Source organism: Arvicola amphibius, chromosome 13 (genome assembly GCF_903992535.2).
Source record: "Arvicola amphibius chromosome 13, mArvAmp1.2, whole genome shotgun sequence".
NCBI lineage: Eukaryota > Metazoa > Chordata > Mammalia > Rodentia > Cricetidae > Arvicola > Arvicola amphibius.
In genome coordinates, this window is record NC_052059.1 from 54,790,397 (window position 1) to 54,816,889 (window position 26,493).

Genomic DNA, 26,493 nt, shown 5'->3' on the forward strand with positions numbered 1-26,493 from the left:
TGAAAGGGTAAGGCAGGAGGACTGCCAGCCTAGGACTGCTACACAGTGAAACCGTGTCTGAAAAACCTAAGAAGCATGCATTTATTATGCCCCCTTCAGTACTAAATACCTGTGTGCTGCACCTATGGGCTGGGTGAGGGCCAGATTCCCACAGGACTGGTAGGAATAGCTTGTCTCGTTACTGCATTACACATTGCCCTGGACTGGTCTTTTCTACAGGTGCGCCTATCAGTACGTAACGATAAGACAGCAGGTTTTCCTGCCTATGTCACCTCAATCAATACGCACAGCCTCTCTCATTTTGCTTTTCTGTTACTCATTCCTATTCGAATTCTGAAATATTCATTTTTAGTCAGCAGAAAAATTACTTTAAAAGTTGCTTGAGCATGTCTGTTAATAAGAATAGTTCAAAAAAAGTCTTCAACAAGCTGTGTTTCCTATGATACTGGCATTGTCAATTGGTATGAAAGTTCTGTGTCTGGAACATGTCACACAGCATATGATGTGGTTTCCTCGAGATCCTAACCAGGACTGCACGAGAACCTGTGGGAAAGGCTAACACCACACAGGCCCTTTTGGGCCTGGCTGAACTCATTTCAGCTAACTGCAGGTGCGCGGTCCCTCTGGCAACTATGAATTTGAAGCTTCAGTTGTGAAGCTTTTAGAGCTATCTAAAGTGACCCTGGGAGGTTTCCACAGGAAAGCTTTTTCCTCCCAAAATCACACCCACAGCTGTGACATAACAATGTCCTTAGAGCCAGAGATGTGCTCACAAATGAGTTTCCTTGGCAGTCTAGCTACATCCTCTAGTCTCTGACGAATGACGCGGGTGACCGTGTTCTACTATAAAGGAAGGCACACTCACGTGATACACGCTGGGGTTCCATCCTGAGTCACAAAAGGAAGCAAAGACCTGGGAGGAGCTGTTTCTGCTCACACCACTGTCTTCTCCTTTGAGGCACAACTAACTACCATGGAGTGTATATTTGAACTGACTCAGACTAGAGACAGTACATTATTTCTAATCAAACTGTGCATAAACTAAAGCCACTTTATTTCCTTTCAAAGTAATACAGAATAAAGCTTGTGAACAAGAAGAAATGCAGAGGCAGCTGAAGCAGCAGCTGGAGGCACTTGGGAGCTTAGAACAAACCTTGTGCTCATTTCAAGAAAATGGAGACCACTCAAGTTCGTCTTCAGGAGTCTCGCCACCTCCCCAGTTCAAATGCGGGGAGTCTACTGACTGAAATGCAAGTAGGCTCAGAAGAGTCTGCCACAGGCGCATAGGTTCCCTTCCCCCTCCCCCGCTCATGGCTATTTTATACCTGACTGGGTGTTTCTTGTCACCTCTCGTCATCCCACTTGTCCTCCTTTCTCCTTGTTAGTATAAAACTGTTCCTCAGGTCAACTGGATCAGCTGAGAACAGATCTTTCCATGTATTCACCAAGGAACAAGGAAGTCTTATCTATTGGTTGATGCCTTCCCTACTCACCCCAGTCAACTGCAGCAATACCAGAGCCTTTGCACATCCTGCTGTGAAATCTCAGAACTTTTCCTTGCCTCTGCTGGCCCTCTAGGTCTCATAGTAGTCTCCTCTCAGTATTAGTAACTCCATTACAATAGAGCAGAAACTCATTCCCGTGGTTTGCTTACTGTTAACCTGGGTTCCTGCTCACTACCACATTTCCAAGACTTAGCAGACTCAATAAATGTTTGTAAAATACACTGTACAGAGTGGACGGTTTATTTAACAGTTCACAGCAGCCTCAGCTGTAACAATGTAGAACACACTGCTGTTTGAATGATTTTATGGGTCTTCATCAGTTTTTTTAGAAGTGTCTTTTTGGTCATGGTTATTATTACAAGGGCATGTGTCATCTTCAAGACAAACACCAACATTTGAAACTTGGCTCTTTGAATAGGAGCATCATTAGGAATATGGAATGGGAAAAATGAAGACTTTCCCCCCACCTAACAATAAGCAATTCAAATCTGTGTGCCCACATCATTCTTGACCCTCGACTCCTTCTCATTCACATTTCTCATTTCCTACCATGATCCTCTCAGGTCCACATTAATGCTACCGACCAGTACAGGACTGAGCTGTGTCTCCAGCATGGTGTCGAGTCTGGAATCATTCCTGGTGCAATACTGTGGTTTCCAGTGTCACTTCATGAAGGGTGAACTGGAATGACTGCAATATGAACACCCGTCAGAATGAGCTGGGACATTTTTATGTTAAAGTTTCCCCTTCTGCCTTACAATTCAACTTTAATTTGTCAATCACAGTAAACTATATGGCACAAGGAAGCACCACTTGTTTGGGTTCATAGTGTTGGCACATATTGGGCAAACTGATCAAATGAGCCTGCTCTGTTACTACTGGAAAATGAGCCAAATAATCTCAGCCATTATTTCTATATAAGAAAATGTGTGGAAGCCCAGGGTACAGAACATGGCACTGTGGGAAGTAACATTAGGGATTGCACACACATTCCCTTATTCAATGATGAATTTTGTAAACCTACGGGGAGGCATATAAACACCCTGTTTTATAGATGAGCTAAAAACAACCCCCATTCTACACAAACCAACTTCTAAATAATTGCTGGTTGGGTCAACTCTATTTGGTTCCATTATTTAAAAAAAAAGAAAAAAAAAAAGATGGTAAGATGGCTCAGCACTTGCCACCAAGCTTGAGGACCTGAGTTTAATTCCAGGAACCCACACAGCAGAACTGACTTCTACAAGTTGCCCTCTGACCTCCACAAGAGTGCCATGACATGCATGCTCCCTGTGTACAAAATTAACTTTAAAAAACTTTACAAATATCCTATTATACCATCGATTGTTAACCTAATCTCCACTTTGCCCTAATAACTGCCATGTATCACAGGGACAGCGGCTGCTACTTTTCATATTCAAGTTCTTCCAATTTCAATGCATTCCCCACTCTGATAATTCAACTATACTCTTTTAACAGAAATAAAATCTTTGGATTGGGGGTAGTTGACACATTCACAGTGGTATCTTATTTTTATTCTAATATGGTTTTCTAAATTTGTGATATATGTAACAAAATTTACCATTTCAACCCTTTTAAGATTATCAACTTCTTTGTCTATGAAGCTTTGCTAACTGTAAAAATAACCTGTGCTTAATTCATACAGCTGTGTGAGACTCAAATAATGTATGTGAGGAAAAATACAGTTCAGTAACATCAAATATCGTTAAGAATTATCATTCATCCAAAAACATCTTCCTCTTGAAAAACGGAAAGTGCCCATGTAAGAGCTCCCTCTCCCAGCCCAACAACCACTCTCCACCGCTAGGAACACAATTGTCTTTTTGTAACTTGACTTTTTTCTTTTTCGCTTAAGTCCACAAATTAATCCACGTTTGTACCAAAACAACGAGTTCCTCCCTTTTCTAGGATGTATATACTACTATACTCTAACGGGAGAAAACAACCACAACTGTACACGGCCTGCTGTAAGAGATTGTTTATTATGTCATCCAAGAAATTACACAAATCCATCCTAAATACTCGAGTATCAAACATTGTTCCAGTAAGTTCAAGGATACAGTTTAGACTATTTTTAGAAATTGTGACTTCTCTGGCTTCCATTATTGCATCAGAAGAGAGCATTAGTTTCAAGAATAATTTTTGTTTTCTATGATTAAAAACAAAACCAAATAGAAAAATAAAAAGATTGCATTAAAAAAAACATCCTCCAACCCTTCTGAAAGGACCTGCTCTTTCACTGCCAAACACACTCAAGCTCCCAGGAAGCTGAGAAGTGTGTCTCCAGCTGTGTCAGAACTCAGTAGGTTCTTGCCAGGTGAATTACCCATGGATATGGATTTACAGCTGTGGTTTGTGCTTTTCTGTGGAGAGGTTTTCAAGTAAGAACAATAGTAAACATATTAACGTTACCACCTCGGGACTCCAAGTCTAGAGAACTGTGGTTATTCAGATGGCCTATTCCAGCAAATTGTATCAATGTGCACTCACTGTCCTAGGAAGAAAACCGTCACGGAAGAGCCAATTCTGACTTACCAATACACCAGGCAACAGACACGTGTGACAAGATCAAGAAAAGGGGACTTTGGGTTCTGGGTTGGCATCTGTCTGGCCTGTCAACAACTCCTGCCTTTGGTGCCTCCCTCAGCACTCCTCCCGACACATCCATCTTAAAGCACGGCTGCACAGCGCCCGCAGCATTCCCTGCCCGGTACTGTGGCTCTGAACACAGCCTAAGGCCAGACGGTCCTCTGTAAGCAGGAAACCAAACACACGAAGGGAACACACACACATGTAAAGGAGTTCATGGAGCAGAGAACAGACAGACAATGGCTCATTCTGAAAGCAAGCTCAATGGGCAAAGCTGGGACAGCAACATCCTACACCCCAGTAACATTCATAGCCAGATTGAAAGACAAAGTCTTTTTAAATGGTCTCTTTTAGGAAAACTATGACTTTGGGAACCCTATTTCAAGGCTAAAATAAGCCAAAAAGTATTCCTAACATAAATAAAGCAAGAAAAAAACAAAAACAAAACTGGAAGGTGAAGTTTCAAATAAATTTGTGATGGAATGTGGCCCAGACTCCCCGGCACAAAGTGACCATTCTGAGTCCTGTAAGAAAGGTGGTTTTAACAGTCACATCAAATCACTAAAGATCAGATACAGAGAATGTGTGTGTTTACAGGGTGAGGCTGAGGGGTAGTGTGTACTGCACTCTCAAATGCAACCTAATGAGACACTGCTGGGAGTGAGTGTGTCAGGCTAAGTTGAGAATTAGGAGTTCTAAGCCACTCTCCTTTATCACACAACGCTTCTTCTTTTATCGTGTCCCACAAGTAGTTCTAGCCATTACTCTTTTGGTACCTAAATCTTTTATTTTTTATTACACTTTTTTATTGTGTGCATGTGTGTAGTCACAGTGCATGTACAGCGATCAGAGGACAACTTTTAGAGTTTGCTCTCTCCAGCATGAGGGTCCTGGGGACGTAAGTCATCAGGCTTAGTCTTTACCTGCTGAGCCATCTTTCCAGCCTGAGGTGCCCACATCTTAAGAGAATCTCGGCAAACCTCAACATTTCTTGACTGTTTACGTGGGTCTGATGCATATTCGACAGTATTTCTTGAGAGCCTCCCACAGTCTGGTGCCCCCACAGGAAGGTGGTGACAGCGAGCAGCACTCAGGAGCAATGGCAGGGCTTGTCCTCCACATGCAGTGTGAATAGGCTTGTCGCCAAAGGTCCAGGAACATCTCATCAGCTTCCTTAATCCCAGTTCAAAAGATCCTCTCATCAAAATTAAATCAAAAGCAACTAAACTTTCATCCTTTCAGAGCGTTCAGCCAAATGTAAGAAAATCACATTTCAAGTACACGTATCCAGAAAGAGGAGCTGCGACAAGCAGGCTCATGAAAAGCGTCCTTCATATGCTCCTCCTGTCTCTGATGTGATAAAAGCCACCTGCCGGGTTTTACCTGCAGACTCACATCACCACTCACACCCAGCCCAGCAGCCTCGGGTTTCAGTTCTTAAAGGCTCCACATTTACTAGCTTTAGCAATGAACTCCTTTAGCAGGGGGCCATCCATTTGCCAAAATGCCGCAGTCTGTGTAACTTCTGTCAAATGATTGATGCAAAACTTAAAGCAGAATTCTTCTAAATCCTGGACATACACAACAAAAATAAGAACAGGAAGAGGCCTTTGTTTATTAACCGTGAACTGTTTCTCTGAAAACCCCCTCATCCCAATTCTCTCACCCATCCCAGAAGAGATACTTGAGACCAGACAGCTCCCACGAGGCAAGCAAGAGGGCTGCATCTCGTCAGAAAAGCACCCGCCATCCACTCACAAGAGTGAAAGCACGGTTTCCATAACCAAAGTGTGACACACATGCAAAATCATCGGCGGCCTTCCATGCCTGCCACCTGTCACAGTATCTCAAGACACTGTACAAAGCCCAATGCCACTTTCGTCCATACATGCTTTGTTACATTTAAGAAAACAGAAACAAATTAAAATATGGGCTAGTTTAAAGAACAGAAGGCTTTAGGAAATAGATGAAAATTTATGGTCTACCTAAAATGATATTTAAAAAGAAAATCTCCAAAACTTTATTTTCATGGTCTAATAAAAATGAACTTATTCTATAGCCCCCATTAATATGTCTTCCAGCATGCTATTAATAAGCTCCCAGTCAAGCCCAGACAAGTGTATTTACAGACTAGAGTACTCAGGCAGATGAATGAAGTCACAAATAGCCAACATTAACCAGTAAAGCATCATATAGATATGGTGTCACATCCACTCATCCCCGAAAGCCCCCAGTAAGCAGGAAGTTCAAACACACACTCATTATATAAATTGGTATGGATATAAAGAGTACTTCAATGTATTAAAGCAAACAGCACTAAAAAGAAGTTTTTTTTTTTTTAAATCAAAATGGCTCGATTTTTCTTTTTGTATTGGGCCAGCTGGCAAGCTGTGAGGAACTCTCCATTTAAACTGAAGGGGAGAGACTTCCTGCTCCTAGTTGCCCTGAGGTGAGAATTCTAGACAGTGCAGAGAAGACCCCAGCAAGCAGAGCAGAGAACCAGAGCTCCCGCTCAGCACTCAGACAGACTCCTAGGGACATCTGTATTTCCTTAGCACAGGATTCTGTCCCAGACTGAAAACATCCTGCTGCCAGAACTCACCCAGATGAATAACCACCAAGAAAGAAACCACAGCTAATTTGTCTCAGCTGCTGCCCAAGATTTGCTTTCCAGACAACTCAAAGGGCATTTACAACAAAGCATATCTCTGGATCCAGGTTTTGTTTTGTTTTTACTTGTTTTTGTGTGGTTTATAAATAATTTTAAAGACAAGGTCTCACTATGTAGACCAGGCTGATCCTGACAAAGACTCACAATTCTCCTGCCTCATCCTCTTCAAGTTGGGAGCTTATAGGCGGGTTCCACCACACCTGGCTAGATTCATGTTTCTTTTTCCCTTGGATTTTAATTTCTTTATTTGTGGTGGCGAGCAGCACAGGCAGGCCAAGGTAAGCAAGCAGAAGTCAGAGAATAATTTGCAGGTGCTGGTTCTCCTTTTCTACCACTTGTGTCCTGGGGACTGAACTTAGGTTGTCAGGCTTGGCACCCTAACCCACTGAGCCACCTCAGCAACCCTGGATACGTAAGTCAGTTTGCTTCTGATGTGACGAGGTCATCCTCACCTTCTCTTCAATGACCCGAACATTGAAAATGCAACTAGAAACCAACCATCAAGAACTGCTATGCTTCAAATATAAAACGTTTTTTAAAAAAGGGGGCCTTTTTTTTTTACCAGCAGATTAAAAAAGATGTTAACAACAAAATCAAAGTAGATGAAGAGGCATTTAATTAGCAGATGAAAAAATTCATACATAATAAACTAAGGACTCTTAAGCTTCACGGACAGGGAAGAGGAGAGAATGAAAATCTGAGAGGTCTTTGTGCCAGGAACTAAGATGTATAAATCTGTGGAGAAATTACAAAGTGGCTCTAGGCAGATTCAGCGTCAGACTTACTGTAGTTAGTAGGGAGCAACACACTTGTAAATGATTACTTTGAAAAAAATATTCCAAAATAAAAAAAAGTACCTGGGGGGAGGGGCACAGGCACAGAACTCAGAGGACTTTAGGAGTTGGCTCCCTCCTTCTACATGTGTGGTTCCAGCTGAGCTGGATCCCTGCTGGGGATGGTGGCGGGTACCTTTACTCACTAAGCCACCTTACAGGCTCTTGGTCCAGACCTTTTATGCTGAAATCATTCCAATCATTACACAATCTGAAAACAAAATTGCTTTTCCTTTCTACCAATTTCTTAAAATATTGGGCTGGAGCCCTAACATTCTGTTTAAGATGCTAAAACAGCAATTAGCAGAATTCTTGCAGCCCAAGACTTCCACAGTGTAAGTCAAACTCTGCCCCCTCCTTGAAAGGCCCCTCAGCTGGCATTTCCCTGGGTGTTTGAACACGTGTCCTCCTGCAGCACTTAACTGCTACGCGGAGGCTCCATGCTGGAGGACCGTGACTCCTCCCAGTGCACTGTAGAACACGTCACGTTTGACAGTGCACACCCTAAGACTTCCACATGGCCTTGCTTTTCTAGGTACAACTACTAAGCCTGCACCTCTTTTGTACATCAACTTCACGTTTCCTTCAAAGAGCACATGAAGGAGTCAGTCACTCTAACAAAGCAGGTAACTGAGCAGCAGGCAGCCTTCGTCTCCTGAGCAACAGCAGCTGCTACCCCAAAGTTAGGTTTCTAAAATCAGTTCTCACAGTTGATTACCAGTCTCGGTCACTTCCTATCACCTAAGGCATGTAATGGGTTTGATCTGAACATCCAACACTATGGTCACTGACTACATTCCATGGTACTACGGAAATAAAATGTATGAGTATACTCGTTCATCAGATGCTCAGTGTCGAAGTCCTAGAAGTGTACCATAATAATTCTACTCCCTTTCCACACTGAATATGTCATGTTTGTGGAACTTAAGGTTTGTCTGCTATCATGAATACTTGTTTACAAAAGTGCCCCTTTGTACTGAAGTGCTTTAAACATATTTATTCACTCAATATTTATTTTTGGTATTTCAAACATGTTCAATTATTTGATTCAGCATATCCTTCTGAGTGCTGACTCTGCCTAGTTGGTAATAAACTCCAAGTAATCACATTTATTTGTAGTCTCTCTAAAGGAAGAGTTTGGTTGGTTGGTTGATTTTGTATTTTTGATTGTTGTTTTTTTTTATTTTTTCATTCAAAAATTTACATGTCCTCCCCTCTTCCTATTCCCCTCCCGCTTCCCCACTCACCCTACACCCTCAAGATAGGGTGGGGAACCCTGCCCTGTGGGAAGTCCAAGCCCCCCCCCCCCGAATCCAGGCCTAGGAAGCTTTGCATCCAAATAGACTAGGGTCCCAAAAAGCCAGTACATGCAGTAGAAACAAGTCCCGGTTTGTTTGTTTGTTTTGTTTTTTTGTTTTTTTGAGACAGGGTTTCTCTCTGTAGCCCTGGCTGAACTGCAATTCGCTACATAGAACAGGCTGCCTCAAGCTCCCAGAGATCCTCCTGTCTCTGTCTCCTAAATTCTGGGACTAAAGGTGTGTGCCTGGCCCTATCCTGTAAACTTTTAAAGGTAAGAGGATCTAAGCTGCGGGCCTCTTGTCAGGTTGTTCTGACCGTTGTCATCAACAGACTGCACACAGAGCATGGAGAAGTGTGGAGAGGCACAAGTAGTCTGGAGTCAATCCCCAGTGGAGAGAAACACCATCAACCCAATTTAAATGGCACTGTTATGTGGAAATGAAGGCTAAATTAGAGCAGCACTAGTAACAGACAGGCTCAAGGTGTGACAGGAAGGGAAGAAAACAAACCACACCTCCATTTTCCATCCGATACAGTTAACTCTGACCATCTTTCCATTTGTACTCAGGCTCCAGAGTCAGCTACAATTGACCTTGTGAAATATTTATTATCATAAAAGAACCTCAAGCAAAAATAGGATATGCTTTGAAAATAAAAGGCATAATGGTCAACTCAATCCTTAAGTGTGACAGATAGGACATTTATCCTCTGTTATACCTCAAAAGCCACAATATGTATCTTTTAATAAATTTCCGGCTAGCAAAGACTGTCTTGTCAAATGACAAAACACCTTCAAAAGAGAAGCTGATGGTGTACTTAGCAAAGCTAGCCATTTTGGACCTGCTATTTTTTATGGATCTGTATAAAACTAACCAGGTCAGCTATGAGTTCATTAACTATCTCTGCTGCATCCTTTTGTGGCACTCTCTTCACATTTCAAGAGCATCTGCCATGCCTCACCGCTTGTGCCAGGAGCTGCAGCATGGTGAATCAGGTGCGTCTGCTCACGATTTGTGGCTCTGCTCAACTTCAAGAAAGGTCAGTGTCATATATACTACAGAACAGCACTCAACAGACTAGAAATTGGAGAAACCCAGATTTGACATTCAACTAGTATAAAACAAAGTAGGGACTACTGAGATGGCTCAGTGGGTAAAGACACTTTCTGCGTTAGCCTAATCACTGACTTGGAGTGTATGCAAGGGTAGAAGAGGAAAATTGACTCCTGAAAGTTGTCCTTTAGTTTCCAGACATGTACACACACAAAAAAAAACCTTTTTTTTTAAAAAGGAGGGAATACACAGTAAGCTCTTTACACAAGAATGACTGAGCTACATGACAATGACGGAATTGCAGACACAGATGTAAAGCAAACAGTATCCTGGGCTTCTGACAGGTGAACTTAGCAAAGTGGCCTTGAGAAACACAGATGCACTGACATCAGAGGATGGAAGTAAAGCATGCTGTCTGTCAGTCCAGGGAGTCCAGCACTCTACACTCCCACTGTGCAGCCTTCAGCCAATCAGTTAAAAGCAGAAGCAGAAACACAGTTGATCCTGAAACAGCGAACAGAGATGTAAAGAAGCAAGGCCGAGTTCATCTGAGGCCTCGTCGCTGAGTCAGTAAGAGAGGTGAAGCTAGCCACGCTCCTTGTCAGAGAAAAGGAGGAGGCTGGTAGGGAGGGAGCTGGGGCACTTCTATGTTACCTCTGCGTCATATCTGACTGCAGCAGAGAATAAGGAAAATGCGTTCTCCACAGTGATGCCCCGCTTGATGATGTGCTGACAGAGCCTCTTCAGTCTGTTTTCACAGTATGATGTCGCCAGGTCCAGAAGACCTAAAAGGCAGAAGCACCTAGGTCACACCCGCTCACCGCACCCACAGCAGCTGGGAACATGCTATGTTCAGTTCGTGAGAGTGATTTCTTAGCAAACATTCTGAAGGTGAGTAAATATCTTTTTATTTCATTCCTCATATCTCCCCAAATCTACCTGTCTTGTAATTAATTACTTTATACAATTTCTTCCATAGTATACAGAATAAAAAAGGGAGTCTCTTCCTTATTTTGTTTACAAAAGGTTAAATGCACTAGAAACTTACACTTTCATATTTTAAATAAGTCTATAGTTACAAAGTATGTCTATAACTTTAAACAATAGCAGCAGTTTAGAGATGTTTACTTTAGACATTATTTTTGTTTTGTTTTTGGTTTTCGAGACAGGGGTTCTCTGTAGCTTTGGGGCCTGTCCTGGAACCAGTTCTTGTAGACCAGGCTGGTCTCAAACTCACGGAGATTCACCTGTCTCTGCTTCCCGAGTGCTGGGATTAAAGGCACGTGCACCACCACCCGGCAAACATTATTTTTAAGTATACAAAAGTCAATATACCTGTAATTAACTATATATCACTGCTCTAAGACTAGGACAAAGTCACGGGCACATGGCCTGGTCAGTCCCTATGCGGTACCTATGGCATCCTCAGGCGGCAGATCAACTGTGTCTGTGTAGAGGTACTGGAGAAAGGCACGGTACACAGGGTAAGAAAACTGGTCTATCTCTATCACCTCCTTCATGTCCTCATTCCAATAGGACTGGAACATGGATCGGAAGTGCTCACACCTGCAACAAAAGCAAACCATACCAATGAAAGGGTTGAAAGCAAATAAAAGGTATTACAGGTATCCTTTACCTCTTGGCTGGCACAAGCTGGGATCATTCACTACCAAAAGTATTTGCTATTCAAGAACTTTTATGTTTAATATTGCTAAAATCACTATCATCTTGTTATTACCATTTAAAAGTATCAATTAGATAGAGAGCCCAGGAGTACAACAGCACTTTTTCCATTAGTTCCCATCCTAATTAAGTGTTTGGATTATTTGTTTTAGGTTTTATGTATACAGAAATGCAGTTTAAACAATACAGTGAGGACTGGGGATGTAGCTTAGTGGCAGAGTGAGGTATGGTACAGAAATACACAATATTTACTCAGAGTTCTAAAAAAAACATTTTCAGTGATAATTACTTTGAGGGGCTAAAAATATTTCTAAGCAATGCAGAATGGATGTAACAGGGTAGAAAAGCTATGAGAAAGACACACACACAGCCACATTGACCACAGAATCATAGGTAAAAACATGTCTATTTTTTTTTTCTGTTTGGAAAAATTTAATCTTTAATAGTAGAAGAGAATATATACTGAGATTTACTCACAAATTTAATATGCAAATAAAATTGAGTATCCACTAAAACTGCAATTAATTTATTAGTTCATTTATTTTGAATGTTGGGAAATCAATCCCAGGGCACTGCTCATGCTAGACAAGTGCTCTACTACTGAGCTACAGCCCCAGCCAAATCTGTAACCTGAAAAATAACGTAAGAATTAGTGATGTGGGAGGTCCTTCTGAATATGTGTTGCTTTTATTGGTTGATAAGTAAAGCTGTTTCTGCCAATGGCTTAGCAAAGCAAAGCCAGGCAGGAAATCCGAACAGAGATAGAGAAAGAGTAGGCGGAGTCACAGATAGACCATGTAGCTGCCGAAGTAGAAGGCTGCCTGGAACCTTTCTGGTGAGACACAACCTCATGGTAATATACAAATTAATAGAAATGGGTTAATTCACAATGTAAGAGCTAGCTAGAAATACACCTGAGTCATTGGCCAAGCAGTGTTGCACTTAATATAATTTCTGTGTGATCACTTGGGTCTGGGTGGCCGGGAAATGAACAAGCAGTCTCCACTTACCAATCAGGGGTATTTGCCTAGTATGCGCAAGTACTGGCTATAATTTCTAGTACTACAGAAAACTAAATGACAGGAAAAAAACAAATAGTTATACCCCTCAAAAGTTGCATGAATACAAGCAAAAGACAGTGTTTGATAACAAGTAGAACTGATAACTATCTGCCCACAGTACTAAACTGTCAAACATCTTTGTACTGCCATAATTTCTTCTTAGTGTCTATTCTGCGTTGTAATAACAAACAGAAATAACAAAAGGTAGGTAAAGTTACTGATGGCTCTAAACTCATGCAAAAAATACCTGATTTTTAAAACAGCTTTATGGACATGAATATATTTCCCATCAATTCGAAACTTCAGATCAGCAGTTTCTGGACTATCAAATTCTTTCTTCAGTGAATCTGCAACTGTTGAAAAGTCTTCATGCTCTGAAGGCAACAGACACACCATTAACACAAAACTCAGGAGACAGAATCAGGCATGAGAGGCTTTCAAAAGATAGTTACGGTACCTAATTCCACTCTATTTCTGATCAATAAAGCTCATGGCTCATTTAACAAATCAAACTCACAGTATTAAGGTAACTGATCTATAAACTACAAATGAAACAAAATGAGTATCTGGGAAAGCCAAATAACAGTCTTCAAGTATAATTAAACATGAAAATATGCACTAAAATAAATCTCATGCCAGGCAGTGGTGGTGTACACCTTTAATCACAGTACTCAGAAGGCAGAGGTTGGTGGGTCTCTGTTTCTGAGGCCAGTGTGGCCTACAAAGCAAGTTCCACAATGGGCATGGCTACACAGAGAAACCCTGCCTTAAAAAACAAAACCAACCAAACAAATAAACCTCATAGGTACTTTATGGGGGTACAACTGATCTCTCATAACCTGAGTGATTTTTCTTCTGGGACTAAGTGCTCACCAGTTTTCCTTGACTGAAACACTGACATCTTTGTTCTGATTTGATCAGTTTATAGGATGGATACCCAAAAACACTTTCCCATGCAAACAGTTCTTAGGAAGAGAAACTTGATAGCCATCTGATATCTAAGCATTGTTCTTAACTCTGAAAATTAATGTGATAACACTAATCCTTCCACACTACCTAGAAGCAGTCAACCTTCCCTGGAAGGACTCAAGCATTCTACAGGAGAACCAATGCTGCTCCATGACACGAGCTGCTGTGGAGTCTACCTAAGGAACACGATGTTGGACCCAGTGCAAACTCATGGGCTGGGAACAACGACTGAGCCAGGAGCGTAGTGGCTTTAGAAAAAGTAGGAGCTTATTTAAAGACCAGCCTCCCCTGACCCCATAGCCTAAGTGCTGAAGAGAAAAGAAAGGAGATGACTAAGGTATCCAGGATATGGGTGATGGCTAACCACTCACCCAAAACCAAGGTTTTTTTTTTTTTAAATTAATTTATTATGTATACAGTGTTCTGTCTGCATGCCAGAAGAGGGAACCAGATCGAATTACAGATGGTTGTGAGCCACCATATGGTTGCTGGGAATTGAACTCAGGACCTCTGGAAGAGCAGCCAGTGCTCTTAACCTCTGAGCCATCTCTTCAGCCCCCCAAAACCAAGGTTTTTATGGGTGTCTCAGCATCTCATCACAGCATGGAAATAACCTTCCCTTTTTGTCTGTGATGGCCAGTGTACCCTGCTTTTAGAGAACTACTTCTCTCTAACAGGGGAACTCCCACCTAGAGGAGAGAACCCTCTGACTTTAGTGGCTGGAAGGAAAGAAAACAATTCTCAAGGTGAGGTCATTGGCTAGTTCTTCCCCTCTCCAAACATTATTAAATACTGTTCTGAAAAAGATAGCTGCATTTTAAGATACAAGAACCTAGAGAGGCCTGTCAGAATTAGGCCAGCTTGAGCAGGACATGGAAATCTCAGGCTGTGGTATATTGGCCTATTTGGCGGTGTATGCTAAACATAAATGTGATTTCAATCAAATAGTCCCATTCACTGAACCAAATGCTTCTTAGTCATTGTATTTATTGCAAATATATACTGTATTACACTAACTGAGCTGGTAAAGTATTTTTAAAAATTATTCTTTGTTTCTCCTGAAGTTTAGTAGCAGCTTAATATTTCCTGAACATCCTCTTTCCCCCAAGAAGAAGAGGGGCTACGGATGAAGTGTGGCTGCTTAGTGAGTTGTGGTTGCTTTAAAAGTAATAAAAGCATTTGGAGCTTAATACAAAGTGAGTGCAAAGCATTATGAATGCTCTACATTCCACTTGATTGTATTGGTTAATTTTGTTATTAAATATGAATTCAACTAAAATAGAAGAACTCAGGAAGAAAAAACAGTCTCTGAGAATGTTTCATGACCTATGAATAAATCTGATTATTATTCAGGAAAAACATTAAAACTAGCTTACAGAAAACATCCTAGAACCTCAGCAGCTCACAGCTACCAAATATGGCAGGAATAGTATTTGGTTACCGGAGGCAGAAACAGCTTGAATGGCTTACCCACAGACAGGAGGTGCCACGAAACAGCAGGGGTGGCAAAGCAGGCAAACACATCGTCGGTGCAGGAGAAGTGGGTGAGGTGCGGAAGGGTCACTGACTGGCCCCGACACTGGCCCCACATGTACACGTGCCCACCCTGGGTCTTAGCAGCAGATGTGTGGGTGGAGTGACAGGCTGCAATCTCTACAACTCTGGGAACATTGAAGAAACACTCATGTTACTTCTTTACCACACGTGCCTGCAGCACACCCTACAGAGTAACTTAGAAATTCATGCTTCAACACCTTACAAATCAGCCCAAGGTCAGTGATGTAAGCCACAAACCCTGCCTACAAAACCAAAGGTCAGGAAAGAGCTCCCCCAATCTCCCTCCCTCCTCTCTGTCTCTCTGAGGGCCCACTTCTCACCTAAGTTCATCTTGAGGTAGGAATACATAAATAATGCATACTGTTGAGGCAAATATGGAAAGAGACTGGAAGTTAAAATCAATGAGGACAGTGGACAATGACAAAATGTCTTCACTGCTCTGGGAAGATAAGCCGTAAATACACAAAAGATACTGGGGCTGGAGAGATGGCTCAAAGGTTAAGAACACTTCTTGTTCTTGTACTGGACCTGGGTTTGTATCACAGCATCCACATGTAGTTCACAACTATCTGTAACTCCAGTTCTAGACGGTCCAACACACTCTGACTCCACAGACAACAGGCACATACATGGTGCACATACATACACACAGGCAAAACACTCATACATATAAATTTTTTTAAATTAAAAAAAAATCCTATTGTGTGTGTTCGTTTATGGGGGGAGGGGTGACAGTAGTGTACACATCTGTGTCAAGGCCAGAAGACAACCTCAGGTGTAATTCCTCAGACACTGTAAAACTTTTAATTGGGATAGGCTCTCTAACTGGCCTGGCACTCACTAAATAGGCTAAGCTAGCCAGCGGTTATAAGTGCACACCAGCACATCTGGCTTTTTTAATACAGGTTCTGGTGATCTAACTCAGGTACTTACAAGTGCTTTCCTGATTCGAATATCCCTCTCATCTCCACCATCCCCCCCCCCCCCCCGTAAACATTATCTTCAATAAGCATTTTCTTATACATATATTTTTTCCTTATCTTTACCCAAATCGCAATATCTTCATTAGGATGACTACCACTGGGCTGAAGGTCATGGGCTCTGAACATTCCAAACCAAAAGGTCCTCAAGCCAGATCAGCTTCATTTTTCACAGTACTCCTAAGGCAGGGTACCCTGCATAAAACCTCACAATTTGATGAATAAACACTACACACCTATCCCAGTAGCATACAATAAACCAAATTAGTATTTAAATAATGTCCTTTAAAGAGCAATTTTTATTATTTAGAAGTGAATTTAGGTGTTACAAAGTTAGTGTTTTGAATTTCAGTGTGATCGCAGACCCTAAATAACCTCCCTACAAAAACAACAGCTCCAAGCCTTTCAGAGCCAAGACGCCTTAGTTCCCACCAATCACAGGTGGGTGCTTTGGAATACAGGCAAGTTCACACATGTTCATTCTGACTTATAAGCCATTTGGATCAAAACGAGAATGTTAATAAGTATGAGTCACAAATTACCTTTCTTTTTCCACCATGATGTGTGCTGGGCTTAGCAGATTATTTTTATTGCCATTTCCCAGCTGCCCATATGTGTTAGCTCCCCAGGCATAGAGCAAGCCCTCATCTGTTAGTGCTAGAGTATGTGCGTATCCGCAGACAATCTGAAAGTAAACACAAATGGTTACCATCCTAGCAGTAAAGGCAGAGCAACCACCTGCTTAGGCCACAGTTGGCCTCTGCAGAATGCCAGGCCAGCAGCATGTGTGGACTGGCATCTTCTGGAGCAGTTAGAAACATCAGGGAAGTCTAATTCTTTACCCATTGGTCATTTTCATGAATTTTTTTTCCCTGTGAAGAAGACCATGTCCAATACCATGGGATCCCCTTTTCTAGCAGAAAAAGAGGAAGGCTAAAACATTAAATGTGAAAAGTGAAGGCATAAAGAATTGCCAGAAATGAATGACAAAAGAATTAACCTCCAATACATCTGCCATAAAATGTATGGCAAGAAATGCAATGTGTACCTGGTTTACACACACGTTGTGCAGGGCTGCCACCCTCACTGGGGTCAACTGGTTGCCATTGTTTCCCAAGCCCAGCTGTCCATTGCCATTATAGCCCCAGCCATACACCTGCAAGAGAGAGAGAGAGAGAGAAAGAGAGAGAGGACAAGCTGTGGAAACTGCCAACGGGAAGAGAAGTCCTGTCCTACACAGATCAGATACTCCAAACCTACACTGTGGGTACAGGGTCCTACAAATACAAAGCAGATGACTGACTTCGTTCCCATGTCATGACTTCACAAATGAAAAACTATTAGTGATTAGCACCTACCGCATGTCCTACACAATGAGAGGTACAAGGAAGGAATCTTTAGCCCAAGCCTGCCAAAGGCAAGGAACATGTGCACACTTGGTGAGCTGGTAGTAAGAGCCACCACAGAGATGAACATACTGCAGGAACAGTGAGGTTTCTTTCCAAGCAGCAGTGTGAGGAGGGAGAGCTGTTAGAGAATGGAGACCCGAGCGGGACAGACGATGGCACTCCAGGCAGAAGGCACAGAGCGTCATAGCAGAGACAGAGAGAAGGAGGAAGAATAGTGGTGGAAGAAAAGAAGAAAGAGCCAGATAATAAGCTGATAAAAACAAAACCCCATAGAACGAGGCAGTACATGTGTAATCCCAGCTTTAAGGATGCTGAGGCAGGAGACTGTCACAAATTTAAGGCAAGCCTGGGCTACATAGCAAGTACCAGACCTGCAAGGGTTATACAGCAAGACACCACCTCAAAAAACAAAACAAAACAAAGGGGCAAACAAAACAAAACAGAAAGTGGAATATATTTAAGAATTTTACTATACTATTCAAAACAGAGATTAAATTTTCATTTTTAAAAGATCACAGAGACAAAAAAAAACCCATAAAATAAAATAAATAAAAGTCAGGTGGCAGCAGCTGGCATAGGCTAGTCAGGAGGGCTAATGATTTGGAATATTCAGTGTGAGCCATAGTAATAAATTCTAACCAAGAACAGATTTTAAAAGGTCAAGTTCAAATTAAACGCCTACAACTTCTGGTGGCATCAAGACCCACATAGATGCAGGCAAATGCACAGTGGGGCTTCCAGGACAAAGTAAAGCAGAAAGGGCAGAGGGTGAGAGGTGGCTACGTGCAATTTCATCAAAGCCATTAGTGTAACAGATACTGGCCTTCTGCAAAAACAAATTTGGCAGCAGCTATCCATATTCTTAATGGCATACTTCTTGACCTAAAAATTCTATGCTGGGAATTCTATAGAAATGCTTATATGGTGTACCAAGATAAACATACAGCAACAGAAATCAGTGCATCATAATTCACAACAGCAAAAACAACCGAAAGTCCTCCAGAGAGGTTCAGGTGTCCGTCACCCACAGAAGCAAACTAAGCAACATTCTGAGAAGCGCTACAGAGACAGTCTCAGCGCACAGACAACACAATGCTGTCAAGTGTGGCAGGGAACAGAGCGACAGAGAGGCAGCAATGTATAAGTAATTAAATAAGGTAATTAAACTAATCTGTAGATAACTGCTTGGTATGGGAAGTCCTTCTGTATATGTGTTGCTTTTATTGGTTAATGAATAAAGAATCTGTTTTGGCCAGTTGGCTTAGCAGGGCAGAACAGAGCTAGGTGGGGAAAAATAAACTGAATGCTGGGAGAAAGAAGGCAGAGTCAGTGAGATGCCATGTAGCCACCAGAGAGGAAAGACCTGAGCTGCCAGCTGGAACTTTATTGGTAGGCCATGAGCCTCGTGGTAAAATATAAGGTAATAGAAATGGGCTAATTTAATATTTAAGAACTTGCTAGGAATATGCTATAGTGATTGGCCAAGCTGTGATTTAATTAAAACAGTTTCTGTGTGGTTATTTCAGGAGTCTGGGTTGCTGGGGAACAAACAAGCAGCCGCCTACAAAAATTGCTTATAAAGAAAAGTCCAGAAGGATACATATGAAACTACTAATGAGATTAGGAAAAAGCTTTTCAATGCTTACTTTGTAGGCTTCATTGCTTTCCCCTTTGTAAAAGTAACCACATAATAATCATTTTCAAGTTAAAATCAGTGATTCAGCAGTTAAGACAGGGTACTGCTCTAGAAGACAACCTAGCTCAGTTCCCAGTAGAGGGCTCCCAACAGCCTGTAATTCCATGTGTTGAAAACCTGATGGCATCTTTTAAACTCCATGGGCACACTGCACTTGTGTGCACACACAGACACTCATAGGTATGTATAATTCAAAAATGATAAAAATAAATCTTGAAAAAATAAAAGCATGAAGAATACTGAACAGAGGGTATTAGATGATTGATTGCCCACAGATTCTGAAGTATTCATGGATGATAGCAGGATTGAATAAAAAAGGAAAAAGTCAACTTACGTGAGTTCTCAGTAACATGTTCAGCACCCCAAACCCATCACTGCATGATGCCAAACACAAAGACTGTATAGTCCCCACGCACCAAGGAAAGCATAGGTGGTACATGGCCCATTTAAGTGGCATCAGTAATTTCATAGACGTAACCATCAGCTCAAAAGGGGTCATGGTTACAGGGCAGAGGGCAGGTTTATGAAAGTAGCTAACGATGATCTTCCAACAAAACAAGATGCTCCTCCTCCAGTCAAACGTGAGATGCCGTGGATGCTTTTATGAAGAATTCATTAGCTGACTTTAAAACTGTACAGACAACTCTTCCACTGGAAGGAAGGTTGTTCTTTCTCAGTTCCAACGTTAAATCCAAACACCTACACTGGTTAGACTGCACGCTCTAACGCTGACCCCACCCACTGCCTATACCATGAGGCTACAGGGATCCTGCAAAAACTAAAATTAGGACACATTAGAATTTTTACTTGACATCTTCAGATTTGAGTCATTCTGAGGACTGAGCAAGCACTCGCTAGCTGGTCCTCCTTAGGGGGTCAGTAAACAAGACAAACTGTCCTCTGCATGCTGGCACCGTTGCATGCAGGTGGAGGGGACAGGGGAATGAAGAGGACGAACCTCACCACTATCCAGAATAGCCATGGATGAGGTCTGACCACAGGCAATGTTGACCACTCTTTTAGTATGTAAACAATTTGTAACTTTCCGAGGAGTTGGCTGATTTGCTGTAGATCCGGACCCCACCTGACCACAGTTGTTATAGCCCCAAGCAAATACCTACAAGAGAAGGAAAAAGGAAAACCAGCCGTTAGAACTTCGGCATGGTTCTGAATGCACTTACCCACTGATCTTCACAGTAATCCCACACAGGGGCCCTGGGGTCAGTATTCCCTTTAGCTGGGCAGTGGATATATAGAGCCCAAGTACTGTACTATGTTTTCAACAACTTACTATGGTACCCTCTGAGTTTGACAACGAGATAGACACATACAGTTGTTAATTTTGGAACTAGTAAGGCAAAGCATTGATGATGTAAAAGCACACCCAGCTCTTTGGGCAGAAAGTCTTTTGTTTCTCATAGAAAGCTCTCCAAACCATATTGTTCTTTTCCCTGTCTCACTCATCCACAACTGATGGCTCAGGACGACTGCTGAGGTCAGGCTGTGTCCTGCCCTAAGGAACTATGCATTGTGTAAAACGGTTTTCAGACTGTGCCTCGCCCTGAGAGGGTCCATCTTATAAGCAGCTTTTTACTCTACTAAGGATGATGACTCTGCACTTGGTGGACACCCAAACAGCACCGTCCGTCAGGCATCATCCACAAGACACGGAATGATAAATAAGAGCGCTACTGCATAAATTCATAGACATAAACTAGGACTGGAACCGCCCATTAATATTATATCAGAAAAACCAGGCATAAGAACTTATCAGACATACCAGACTAAGAAAAAAGTGCAACACTCACTTGGCAGTGGTAATAATGACTCTAGAGGTTTGTCATCTGACCAGTGTGTTACAGGAAGCAGAGAGCTCCCAACTGTCCTACAAGTTCTAGTCAAATTGCTATGCACCTATATGGACCTACTGTCCATCCACCTGCCATTCATCCCTCTGGACCCAATCCTACCCCTGGCCTCTAGAGCCTCTACTTCGCTTCACTTCTGAAGCTCAATTCTGACCCCAAGCCTTGACTCCGGCAGCAGCAGCAGCAGCAGCTATCACTTCTCCCAGAGAGCTCCAGCCCAAGTTCATCGTAACTGCCAGGGACTCTCCTGAGTTCTATCAGCTTTTGCCTCTCGGGTCTCTTTGAAATGCCATGGACTCTTTAATTCCTTTGTAATATTTATGTTTTACACACACATGCACATACACACACAGCAATGTAATGTGTGCTCTGAGAGCTAATACAAAAAATTAAGACTGGAATGTTAAAAGACTGGAATAAATAATTTGTGATGGCCTTCAGTCAGGGCTACCAAGGAAAACAGGGTTACTTGACAAATTGCTATGAAAGTTGCTATACCTTGTGAAGTTATTGTTCTTCAATAAAATCTGACATGATGTAGACACAAACATGTTAGCCTATTTCTGATACAGTACAAAAACCATCAAGCTTATAACTTTCCATTGTAATTTCTCACCATTACATAGTAATAATAGTCATAAGTACTAAGGACGTGTCTGTTCCTACAGAAATAGCATTGATTATTAGATTGTTCTTCTAAGTACTTGAGTTCTCTCTTGCTACCTGTCAACTTTGCACAACCTACTTTTGCTATTATCTACCACAATCTGAACACTAGATTTTTATTGGAGACACACAGGCAGGTTTCTATGCTTGTCAAAAACCAGAAACAAATATGAGAAATTAAAAGAAAAAATTTTGCCAATGGCCACACCCTTAAAAAAGAAACAGTGATCCCCCCTGCCCCTCCCACTGCAGCTACCAACTGCCAATAGCTCTCAGTAAGGAGTGGAGTCTGGAGATGTCTCCCATCTCTTGTGGGAATCCGGACTGACTCGGTCTCATGTGGGTAAGCACAGCTGTTGTTGAGTTTCTGCGTAAGATGGAGATGTGTCTGGGAAGGATATAGGGGACTTGGAGGGGGAAATAGGGACTGGAGAGGCTTAAGGGCAGAAGAAGAAAGAACCTTTTCTAATACTAGCAGGATTTTTAAGACCCTACATTCACCCCATTCCTTGGTCTGTGACAAGCAGTCTTCACACACCCTCAGTCTGGCTTCTACAACTTTCTTCCCTGTCAATACTTTCTATTTTCACATGTTGACAACAGTCCAACATACTGCTGATGTCTTGACTATGAACACCCAGATGAAATACACATTTTACAGGTAGAAGAAAAGTAACATACTTCACTAAGGGACAGTCACAGAAACATCTAGTTTAATTAAGGCAGGGATTCTGGATTCTGTACTATTATTAAAATTAACACATGCTAACAATTAAAACAAAGCAAGATCCAGGCTTCAGAAATGAGCAAGATTTGTCTAACTTCAACAATCATTCCTCAGGTATTTCTGGAGCATTCCAAGTTCCTTACAAACACCACTCTCTTTCACTTTAAATGGTGGTGGGGGGAGACCATGTTTGCATTCAACAAGCAATGGGCAAGAAGACAGCAGGTTTGGACACAGCCTGTGTGCTATGCCTACCTCTGGTACATACCAACAATGAAACCTGGGTCACCATCAGCTTTGTGGTATTTTCTTCTCTACCTTGTTTCTAACTGGTATAACTAATTAACACCATTGGAAAACTTTAAACAGGGAATAAAGTGACTGACCTGACTGACCTAATTTGTGCTTTAGCAATCACAGAGGGTCAAGGAAGACTGGGAAGGTGAAACTCAAGGTTATTAACAAAGACCAATGTCAACAGTGCAGGCAGGAGGCAAGGCTCCAGCAAAAGCATAAGGTGAAGCAACAGAGTTACAGAGGGAGAATGAGCAGGGCGGGAACGTTAACATAAGCAGGGGCATGGGGCTGAGCAAGTTACTCTTCTCCAAAATTATTACATACACTGAAAAACAAAATATACCTGAAGACTGGGAGTCCTTAGAAGCTTACATAGCACATCTATCTGAAATCATGGCAAAGAGCATGAATGTGAACACTGAGTTCTCACATCAAAAGATGTCGGTGACCATGTCAGAGGAGCAGCAGGTGGCACTTGAATTTGGGAGTTTGGCCCACCAGAATGAAAGGCACTGGTGAATGAATCTCGGATAGGCAAGACCCCAGGGTTTCAACTCCAGAATGTCTCTTGCTACTGCTGTGCCTTTGCATGTATGTCCAATGCCATTTTTCTCTGGTATCTAGACACGGTGTGAATGGGCATGAAGTATCCCCATTGCCTTCAATATAGTGTGATTATTTCATGGAAATATTCCACTCTGCTGACATTTTTACCTGTGGATTATTATGAAGATGATTTCCTCTTAAGATGTACTGTTTAACTGAAGCAATGACTTTATACAATAATAGTGTTAGTTTAAATAAAAGTTTGATGACTGAGGCTTTTTAATAAATAAAGGATTGCAATAGAGGTTGGTTTAGTGGAAAATCAACATAGGTATAGGTAGGATATGATGTCGCCTCCACCCCTGATGAAGCAGGGGTTGTAGAAGATAGAAAATAGGAACAAGGAAATGTCACACAGCTAGGACTTATGAGTATCTCTGGATAAGCCGTATAGACGTGCCTTAGGTTAATAATTAAGGAAAACAACTAAGTCGCAGCTAGGCTACCTCAAGTTCTTTCAGTATTAATGTTCGGAGATGTGTCCACAGGTTTCAGTGTGCATCATGGCTGAAACAAAGCTTTACATAATGACTTAGGGTTGTGTTGTTTGTTAACAGCTTTGAGGTACAAAATCTTGGGGACCAATTTAAAGTTTAGAATGGCATATTTCTAATAGTTGAGCGAGGGACTCATTGAAGTAAGTCAAAAACAATGACAGGCTGGCTATTGCTGCCTAAGGTACCCTTCTTGCGAGGATGGGTTGGTGATCAAGGTGATGATTAATTCCTTGCACCCCTTTCTGCCTTCAGCTTCCTGATATAAAAAACTATGAGTGGGTATGCACCCTGAGGATTTAAAGTAGAGCTGACTGTTTTTCATGTATAATAGTTTAGATTTGTGATTCCTTTAAGAATTTTTTTAAGATGACATTTTGAGATAAATAATAAGGTGATTGATCCTTTCTTTGTAACAACAAAATGCAGCCTGCCGGTAAAAGAACTGGCTGAGAAAAATACCTTGACTGCTTACACTCAGTTAATCTATAGCAAGCTGCTCGGATTTGAATATATTTGGGCCCTTGGGGATAATTTGTTTTTCACCTGTAATACGTAAGATGTTTACTCATGCATGGGACATGGAGAACATGCTGCTGTTTCATTGTAATTGTTCACTTAAAGACAGAATGTAACCACATTGTAATTTTTATACTGATTCAAAGATTTTGCTGGGGTATATAAGTTATAAGGGAAAACTTAAGAAGATACAGAAGGGATACATCAGGATAGAGATAAGAAGAGAAATAAAGAAATGAAAGAAGATGATAGAAAGACCCTAAAGGTGTGTGTGTGTGTGTTTATTTCCCTTTTTCATGAGCCCCGGAAAGTTAAGTTTTACTCAGACAGAAATGTCAAATTGAGTAATTAGTTCACCAACTCCGTGGCTCCCCCCCTATTCCTGAGCTGCTGAAGGCTTGACTTCATGACAGCAAAGGGATTTTTTTTTTTTTGAGGCCAACAAGACAACTCAGCAGGTAAGACACCTGAGTTCTATCCCCAAACATGATAAAAGGAGAGAGCCGACTCCCACAAGTTGCCCTTTGACCTCTACATGTACACCATGGCATAGCCCCCAAATAAATACACAAATAAATGCAATTAAAAACTTATTTAAGGTCTGGAGAGATGGCTCAAATATTAAGAGCACACTGACTGGTCTTCCAGAGGACCCAGGTTCAATTTCCAGCACCCACATGGCAACTCACAAGCATTTGTAACTTCAAGATCTGACATCCTCACAAAGACATACATGCAGGCAAAACAACAATGCAAATAAAAAAATATTTTTTTTTCCTCTTCCTCTGCAACACAGACTAGCCTAGAAATTTCCATCCTGGTTTTAAGTCCTCAGTGCTGGGACCATGGACACGTACACATCAAATTCAGCTAAGGGTGATTCTGATGACACGACACAAGTATTACTGGAGAAAGAATGTATTCGCATGTGTTTTATTGTTTGTTTTTAACTACAAAGTCTAGTAAGTAAAACCAGGGGTTTTCACAATGGCTGTATAGTGGAAATGCCCCATATATACATCAAGGTGAATGAAATAGGCTTAGGGTAGAGTACTTGCCAAGTATATGTGAAACCATGGGTTCAATTCCCAATACCCCTTTCACACACACATGGACAAAATGTAACATATATACAATGTTATTAAATCTTGAAAAAGAAATACTTGGAAGAATACTGTGAAATGTCTTGTGGACATAACACAGAGGCTGCACTAGTGAACTCATTGCAGTTATGGCTGCCTACACAGGACTAAGGCAACAAGATCAGTCAATAGTCCAGGAGCACTAACCCAAAAAGCAGACATAAAGGTAGGGGTAGCATGCTGGAGGGGCCTAGAAGAATGGAAGAGTGAGGTAGAGAGGATTAAGATACGTTGTACATCTATGTACAAAATTGTCACACACCAGAGAAATAAATGAACTTGAGGACACTATGCTAAGTGAAGTCGGTCACGAAATGACAGATATTATCCGGTTCTATGCACAGGCAGGACCTACAGTGTCGCAGTTGTAGTGTCAAGGAGAACTGACATTTAACAGATTTGGAACTTCAGCTTTTTAGATGGAAGAGGTCTGTGAGTGGACAGGGCCAACAGTGCGAATGAACTTAATGCTACCAAGCTGTGTGTTCGACATGCTTATGATAGGAAGCTTTGTACTGTGCAGTTTACGACAATTCTTTAAAAGGAATCAAAGTGCACACTTACCTCTCCATCAGCTGCCAAAGCCATCGAATGATGTGAACCACAGGCTACCTCAACCACCTGCTTGATCAAGAGGTTAGTACAGACTTGGACAGGAGCAATGCCTTGATTGGTGGTCCCATTCCCCAGCTGGCTGTATCCATTATGGCCCCAGGCGTAGACAACTCCATCTAAACACACAAGCACATGAAGCACTAGCTCCGACAGAACTGGTAACCCCTGTAACTTCCATTGCTCTTGCATTTGTGCCCTTCTCTCTGTAAGAGAGCCACTAATAGGGAGTCAGGG

The 26,493-nt window shown here is 41.8% G+C and overlaps 2 protein-coding genes across 8 annotated transcripts in view; one reads left to right on the forward strand and one right to left on the reverse strand.

Moving 5' to 3' along the window:
• The window catches only part of LOC119800336 (histone-lysine N-methyltransferase SETDB2-like), a 65,726-nt gene extending 64,025 nt beyond the window's left edge, over nucleotides 1-1,701 (forward strand). For both annotated transcript variants that reach the window (XM_038310474.1, XM_038310473.1), the window contains one exon: nucleotides 1,069-1,701. In XM_038310474.1, coding sequence (XP_038166402.1) covers nucleotides 1,069-1,247 — 179 coding nt within the window. In that variant the 3' untranslated portion in view covers nucleotides 1,248-1,701. The remainder of the gene's footprint in view (nucleotides 1-1,068) is intronic.
• Nucleotides 1,702-3,489: 1,788 nt separating this feature from the next.
• Rcbtb1 (RCC1 and BTB domain containing protein 1) overlaps nucleotides 3,490-26,493 on the reverse strand; it is a 40,994-nt gene continuing 17,990 nt past the window's right edge. For 4 of the 6 annotated variants that reach the window (XM_038309649.1, XM_038309648.1, XM_038309647.1 and 1 more), the window contains exons 5-13: nucleotides 26,209-26,462; nucleotides 20,284-20,442; nucleotides 17,269-17,376; nucleotides 16,763-16,905; nucleotides 15,154-15,344; nucleotides 12,962-13,088; nucleotides 11,385-11,536; nucleotides 10,625-10,755; nucleotides 3,490-5,686 (exon numbers count right to left, since the gene is read on the reverse strand). In XM_038309649.1, coding sequence (XP_038165577.1) covers nucleotides 5,546-5,686; nucleotides 10,625-10,755; nucleotides 11,385-11,536; nucleotides 12,962-13,088; nucleotides 15,154-15,344; nucleotides 16,763-16,905; nucleotides 17,269-17,376; nucleotides 20,284-20,442; nucleotides 26,209-26,462 — 1,406 coding nt within the window. In that variant the 3' untranslated portion in view covers nucleotides 3,490-5,545. The remainder of the gene's footprint in view (nucleotides 5,687-10,624; nucleotides 10,756-11,384; nucleotides 11,537-12,961; nucleotides 13,089-15,153; nucleotides 15,345-16,762; nucleotides 16,906-17,268; nucleotides 17,377-20,283; nucleotides 20,443-26,208; nucleotides 26,463-26,493) is intronic. The other 2 variants (XM_038309651.1, XM_038309652.1) reach the window with 2 other exon arrangements.